This window comes from Limulus polyphemus, unplaced genomic scaffold (assembly GCF_000517525.1).
Source record: "Limulus polyphemus unplaced genomic scaffold, Limulus_polyphemus-2.1.2 Scaffold4159, whole genome shotgun sequence".
Taxonomy (NCBI): Eukaryota; Metazoa; Arthropoda; class Merostomata; order Xiphosura; family Limulidae; genus Limulus; species Limulus polyphemus.
This window is the reverse complement of record NW_013669769.1, coordinates 49,856-57,965: the sequence shown is the minus strand read 5'-3', so window position 1 is coordinate 57,965 and position 8,110 is coordinate 49,856. Positions and strand designations below refer to the sequence as shown.

Sequence of the window (8,110 nt, the reverse complement as noted above, 5' to 3'; positions counted from 1 at the left end):
TATATATATATATATATAAAAAATAAAAAAAATATGCCAGCAAAAAAATAAAATATTGAGAATTTAAAACCTACAAATAGGGAAATACTGCAGACATTATTTACTCAAACTAGAAATCCCTCTTTTTGACTCTACCAAATGTAATTCTAGGTAACAACATGAAGCCATGTAGTTTCAATAAGTAGTGTCTACAGTATTTCCAGTCTTGTTTACTTATTTAGTTTTTAAGATCCCTATTTGCAGATTTTTAACTTTACAATCTGTATTTATTTTCTCTATCTTATCTCTGTACGAGTTTGGTCAATTTGATTGACCTCGTAACCACTAGAAAAAATTAAGAAACAGATCTAAGTTACACTTTTTTCATTATAGAATGATTACAAATCATAAAAATGAAACCACAAATGGTTATTATAATTAGCTTACATCTCGTAACATTATATATATTTATTTATTTTACCTTTCAGCCATGTTTGACTAACATTACAGAAGTTGCATTCTCACAGCACACGTGCAGTTTATATTACTGTTTCCAGTTACAAGTCTTTACAAAGTGCAACTCTCAGCTTTGTTCTAGTGGACCATTATTTTGTCAATACCATAAAAAAATTAGAAAACAAAGATCTCTTCTAGTTACAAAGTTTGTACTCTCTTGCCATAATTTAAGATTTTATATATGCATTTTGAAATAAATCTGAAATGAATATATCACTACCATAGAATTCCACTGTAATTTACCAGGCTTACTAAATAAGCAGTACTTCAGTCTCAAAATATATTTTTGATCACCATTTCATCTTGCATTTTCTCTTCAAGTCAACAACCAAAGGACTGTTTTTCATGCATAAACACTTTGCAAAGGCTGAGAAAACCAAATGGGCAGAAATTCTGAGATTTTGATTGGTTATAAACATGTCAGAGCAAAGTAGGTGTATGCAAACAAGCATTTACAAAAATGGAAGAGGTGGGCAGGACCACCTTGTTTGATTAACTAAATATAATATTTTAGAAACTAGAAAAGAATGTTTTTTTTATTTTGCATTTAGATTGTCAGTATTAGTAATCAGAGTTTCTATTTCGTAAGGAACTATCGACTTTGTATTTGGACATCAAACATCTAATATGAACCAAAGCTGCATTACACATACCAAGTGACACAAAAATAGATATTTAGGAGTTTTGTTCTAACATTCATTTTTAAATTAAGAAATTAATTAATGTATAATACTAAAATATTGATTATAATCTACAATTTGATACCAAAGTTACTGACATAAATTTATAATACTTCAATAAAACAAACATGATGACATGCTTTCTGACCCCTACCCATAGGAAAACCCATAACAGGGTTAACAGTTTAAAAAAAAAATTAAAGAAATTACTATTGCAAAATAATTCATACTTTAAAAATATTCTATTACCAAGTTATAACAAAGACAACAAGCCATAAACTTGTAAGTAACCACTCATTTGTGATAATGTTGATCAAACAGCTGTATAGGTGTATCCAACTTACCACTGAAATAAAATACTGCATAAAACAAGAAAAAGGACAAAGACATCACTACTTGTGTAAATTTACCAGAAACTAAAAAATAAATGGTAGTATTAAACAAAGCAGTAATTTATAATTTCTAACATTCCTGTGACTGTAGGAAAATTGTACAGTTTCAAAATTTCTTAAAGCATGTTCCAAACCAAATTTCTGTAATTATTGGTAGCAATTTCGTCAGAATAAAAACAGTTTTACAATCCAAATGTTAATAATTCAACATCCCAACTAAAAAAAAGTGATAAAGTACTTAGCATTATAATAAAAATACAAAGCTGTTGCAGTGTTAATTTGCATAACAGTAACATTCTAAACACAGCAATAACAGAGTTATCAGTCTTAAAATATATAAAAACATTATTTGAAATTTTTAACTTGCAGTTATTTATACTAAACACAAGCTCATTAAAAACTTTAATGATGTTCAAGTTTTAAAATCAACTAAAATTAACACTAACTAGAAACAATATACAACAACAAAAAACACACACTTATATGAATTTGTTGTTTTGTTTTTTAAAATTGGTTGTATATAGTAATTATTATTTTATTCACAACATTTCGCTAGGTTTACCTGACATCAAGTGGGAATAAATGTGAATAAAAGATTTACTATGTACAACTGATAAAAACATATTTCTTCCTAATATTTATTACATACAAATTGTTTTTGATATGACATAAGCTGTTTTGAGAAAAGTTTAATTTTAATTGTCACTGGTTTATGGCATGGATATTCTTCATATTGCTCCCACTGCCCATCACCTTCTCAATACTAAGTTTTCTCAGGCTATTCCTTACCATTATCTGCAAATGCATTAATCTCATCAGAATACTGACTCTTCTGAAGATACAAACTCATTCAGAATTCAACCAGTCTATGTGGAACATGCCTTCCCTACCTACTTTGGGTAATATAGTGAACACATTGAAGAGAAACCCACAAAAAGGATAACACAGATGTATTTAAATAGTCTTTCAGAATTGTCTGGATCTTTATTCTTATTTACTACTCTGAATATTTCATAAGCCTAAAAAAAATTCCAGAAGGAAAAGAATTAACTTATGCTATACAGTCAAAAACTAGTCATCATCATCATCATAGACAGCAGTACATCAATAATTCTACCGATGCTTAGCTGCCACACAATCATGAATTATTATTACAAGAAAATGGGGACAAAAGTGGGATCTAACACGCCATGAATACGGAAATGGTGGAGCACATACAGGCGGGGGCACAGCATCTAAGCCATGCATACACAAGCACTCAGGACAAGTCCTCTGGGCGAGTCCAGCGACATCAGCGCGACAGCTTTTTTGCGGCTTTCACTGCCACGCATCATAACATGCCTCGCTCGCCAGTGGACTTAGCAGACAGACAAGATTAGGCAGACAAACCAATAAGACGCCTACAGCACGACCGCCACTGAGCCTGGTTTCTCGCCATATCCTGCAGCGTTAACAGCCACTGGTTTGCGGCGTCGCACGGACCCCATCCAGGGAGTCTAACCCTGCCAACTGAAGCTAATCTACTTGTAAGCCCTTTCGTCTGACGGCTCCAGGTCAGTGCCTGGCCCCCACGTACTCTATGCCAGCTAGGATTGGGGGTAGCAAAGAGTGTCCTATGTGGGAAGCAGCTCGGTGACATATGCAATACATGTCCGAGCCATCTTAGTTTGCTCAAGTTCACGAGCGTTCCTAAATCGGACTCTGGTCCTAGAATACGATCACATACCGTGGAGTTTCGGATCCTCCGGTGCCAACCTATGCCCGCAATACCACGCAAGCTCACAAAGGGATTTCTCTTAAACTTAAGGGACGTGTGTACAGGACCACAGTAAGAGCCGTTCTTCTCTACAGCTGTGAGACCTGGACCCTTCGAGTCGAAGATTTCGAACATCTTCAGGTGTTCGATAATCGTTCGCCAAAGATGTCTCAAGTCATGGAAGGTTGCTCTGGCCTTCGCGATTCTCGCATCTATTTCACGCTTCAGGTTTCCCTCCAAGCTCACGCAACTTCCCAAGTAATTGAAGTGATCCACCACGCTCAATTCCTCGTTTCCCAGCACAAGGGGCGACGCTAGTGCAACAATATTCTGAAGTAACACTTTACATTTTGAGGGAGCGAATTGCATCCCAAAGGAGGGTATAATGCGCAGTAGGTTGTCCAGGGTCCGCTGAGCGGCATCCTGTGATTCAAAAAGAAGAACAATGTCGTCGGCATAATCTAAATCAAGAACTGTGTCTTCAGAAGAAATCCGGACATCCGAGAATGGCGAATCTTTCCTGCACTCCTCCATGATTGTATCTATTACGAAGTTGAAGAGGAACAGGGAGAGTGGGCATCCTTGCCTCACTGCGCTCATGGTTGTAAAACTAGGCGACAGCTCGTTGTACACCCTCACTCGGGCCACCGTTTGTCCATACAGGGCCCGTATGATATTCACGTATTTGCATGGCATTCCTTTTTGCAGTAGTGTCGCAAAAAGGGCCTGTCTATCTACCGAGTCAAATGCTCCCCTGAAGTCCAAGAATACGGCGATGGTCGGTTGTCTGTACGCATGTCTCTGCTGTAGGATCTGTCGAAGGGTGAAGATGTGGTCAATGCAGCCCTTACCGGGTCTGAATCCTGCTTGCTCCTCTCTTATACCCTTTTCTCTATCTGGGGTGAGTCGGCGCAGTAAAAGAGCGGCTAACAGCCTGCTTATAGCTGGTGTAAGGCTAATGCCCCGGTGGTTGGCACAATCACCACGCGTGCCTTTCTTGTACGCTGGGATGATAATCGAGTCACCCCATGCTTCCGGAACGCTTTCCTCCTCCCAGATTACCTTGAACAAGCGCACGAGTTCTGGGGTTAAGATGACCAGACCGTCTTTGAAAAGAGCTGGGGATACCTCGTCGGGTCCGGCAGCCTTGAAGCGCTTTATAGAGTTGATGCAGCTTACAATTTCTTCCTCAGTGGGCGGTTTTAAATTGGTGGTCCAGACATCCGTTTGCGAAGACGTCTCCAGCGGGGCGCTCACGCTTGGCCAGCTAAACTGATCTTTAAAGTGTTCCGCCCAGTGCTCCAGACGGCGGCCTCTGTTAGTGATGAGAGTACCGTTCTTCTCACAGACGGTCTCGCTCACCCCAAGCTTTCTGAGTCACGTGGATCGGATCAGCTGGAATAATCTGCAAAAGTTACCGCTATTGTTGGCGTTTTCCATGTCTTGCGCTTTTTGAGACCACCAAGCTTCTCGATCATCCTGAAGGCTGTGCTTAAGTTCCCTACCGATCATACGTCGGGTAGCATTATGTTCTGAACCCGCAGGAATCCGGCGTCTACGTTCTAGAATCTCAAGAGAGCGCCGAGAGATCCAGTGGTTCCCATTATCATTAGATGTTTTACCACATACTTCTGCACATGCCCATTGCATAGCAGTGGAAATCCTTGTCCAAAGTTGTTCGGCGGTATCGTGAGCAGCAAGTACGAGCGCACTTGCTAGTTGACGTTGGTATCATTGCTTCGTGTCTGGGTCAGACAACTTATCTGTTGCCAGTCGCTGGGGCTTGCGGAGATGTCTTCCCGGGACGTTCATGATTGTGTGTGGTCTGGGATACTGCCAGGTCGCCCAGGCCTAGACAGGAAACAGTGGCAATACTGTGAGGTGATAATGATGGGGCATTACATCATTCAGGAACAAAATATTCAAAAGCTTTAAAAAAACTACTGGCCAAGTTATTGGTGGGATAAATGCCTCACAGGTTCCAGCACCACTGTTATGCCACTTACTTAACGTTACTTATGTTAATAATAATAACCAAGAAATGTAAGAAACTTGTAGTTATATAAGTTCAGTTATGTTATTTTCAAAAACTTCTATTTATGACTCTGTTAATTTAAGGTATATCCAAGAAGCCCTGGATCCCTCAGATACTACTTATTCATTGTTCGTGAAGATTTTTGAAAAGTTTCGATTAGGTGAACCAGAGTCGGCACAATCTCTGCCTAAGAATGAAGATGCCTCTGCAGCTGACATTACAAGTTTAGAAGCAAGCCGACTGGCAGAACGCAAAAAAGCTGCTTATGTTGATGATGATAGGGATGAAGATGAAATGGATGTAAGTTTGTTTTTTTTATATTAAGTTTTAAGTGCCATTTAAATAAAGAAAGAATTGATATTGATTACTTGCGTTTCCGTTTAACAAAAATGTTTCTTATCTTACCTTTGATTTTTATTTTTCTTTGTTTTGGTACATGAGTGTAATGATGAGAGATGAAGAAATAACATTTTATCAGCTTCTGTACAATTTGCTGTTATTGAACTGTTTGTGAAATTTATATTTTGTGCTTCTCTTATAGGTAGTCATCATACAAAAAATAAACAAAAGATGTATTTTTCAGTGATATGAATGTCTCTGTGAAGGATTAATCTTACATATTAAAAGCCAAAGAAAACAAAAATGTCATGATTGGCATTCCTTACTGACTAGGCTTGAGCACACAACTTATAAATAAAAAGTACTGGTGATATTGTGCTGTAATTAAGATATGTGTCCCCAACAAATTTGGGATTAAAAAAAATCATAATAAATATATTTACTATTTTTCCGATTTTGAATAATTAGTCCTAAATTATCAGTTAATTTTGATTTAAAAGAAAAAGAAGCCTAAATTAAGTTATAATGGAATAACTATTGAACTTCTCTTTCAGCACCTTAATCATTTCAATTTCATGAGTAGTGAGATAGTGGGAAAAAGAAATATATTCACATCAGTACATAAGTAGTTAATTTTTTTTACTGTTTATTATTATTTTTTATAAATTAATGAATATTTGGATTGCATAAAGTATCATTGTACTGTAAATCAGACTGAGGCCTTTTTTTAGTATTTTGTATTATCACCGTGTATATAAAATGTTACTCTTTTAACCCTTTTGCTGCATAGTTTGGATATATCCTAATAAACACTTAAATCAATTTACTGCAAAATGTGAATTTTTCCCATGACTACCAAAAAGTAGTTTCCCTCTACTGGGACACACTGGAATATTTGGATATATTTATGCCATTTGCTGGAGAACACTTTTCTTCTAATTTTCTTCAATTTTTTTTATTTAAATCATTATTTTTCACTATCCTATATGGTTTTCAAGGAATATTACTGTCAGATATAGAAAATACAGCTTCTTGAACATTGAAGAAGAAATACAAAGGATTAAATTAATACTTTTATTTTCTGATGGATAATTGACACTTTATGGGAATCAGCCTGATAATTAATTGCGTAGTAAAAGGGTTAAGATTTCAAAAACATAATCATATATATCTTTCTTTTAGATCAGCGTTTCCCAAACTATGTAGTTTTAGTTATATAATGCCTTGGTTATATAACTAAAACTACCATAGTGAAACAAGGCATTATATAACTAAAACTACCATAGTGAAACAAGGCATTACATAACTAAAACTACCATAGTGAAACAAGGCATTATATAACTAAAACTACTATAGTGAAACAAGGCGTTATATGACTAAAACTACCATAGTGAAAGCCTTGTTTCATTGTGGTAGTTTTAGTTATATATGGTAGTTTTAGTTATATAATGCCTTGTTTCATTGTGGTAGTTTTAACTATATAATGCTTTGTTTCACTATGGTAGTTTTAGCTATATAATGCTTTGTTTCACTGTGGTAGTTTTAGTTATATAATGTCTTGTTTCATTTGAAGAGAAAAGAAGAAGACAAGCCCAAATTGTCAAAAAGAAAATTGAAGAAGTTGAACAGAATGAGCATAGCAGAACTGAAGCAGGTGAGGAAAAAATATAAATATATGATGAATATGTAAGAAAAATGTCATTTTGTACAGTAACCAGTAAACTTGGATTGGTCTAATTAGGAATAATAAATACTGTAGGTGGAATGAAAGAGAGAAAATAAACACTTTAAAACTGAATAATGGTTTGCATACTGGCTAACTGTTTAGTTGAAAAGGACTTTTAGTTGAGTTAGTTAAGAGCAGAAGAAATGAACTGTATTTACATATAAATTAAATAAAAGAAATTGTGTTTGAATGTAAGTAAACTTATAATAAACTGAGAACTGGAAGCAGTATTTTTGATGGAAGAATAAGTATATTGAATCGGTATGTTTAAGGAAGCTAAGACAAAGATGGGACGACACTAGCAAATCTAAGCTCTTTCAAAGAAAACATAAACCTTCTTGAAAATGTCAAACCTGTTTTCACAGTTCATGTTCTATCTGTAGCTGACAATCATAACACTGGATTAAAAGTATCTGGCAGCATTTCTACTCCATGTGACAGCCAGAAAGCAGTTACACACACATACATACAAAGTAATTATTTAAATAAACATCTATATGTGTGTTATCTTTTCCTTATATGTTTCCACATTTCTTGATGAATCAGCACCAAACTTGACGCAATGATACAGGATGACATGAGGAATGGCATGAGGGTGGGGTTGGACACCCCCCCCCCATCTAATTTCATGAGAAAACTATATCTTTCTTTTCAGTATTGATACCTTTATGTATTTTTATTGTACTT

At 35.9% G+C, this 8,110-nt stretch overlaps 1 protein-coding gene across 2 annotated transcripts in view; it reads left to right on the top strand.

Moving 5' to 3' along the window:
* Window positions 1–8,110, top strand: part of LOC106470687 (splicing factor 3B subunit 2-like) — a 56,357-nt gene that overhangs the window by 26,951 nt on the left and 21,296 nt on the right. For both annotated transcript variants that reach the window (XM_013931247.2, XM_013931248.2), the window contains exons 10-11: window positions 5,442–5,658; window positions 7,271–7,351. In XM_013931247.2, the coding sequence (XP_013786701.1) occupies window positions 5,442–5,658; window positions 7,271–7,351 (298 nt within the window). The remainder of the gene's footprint in view (window positions 1–5,441; window positions 5,659–7,270; window positions 7,352–8,110) is intronic.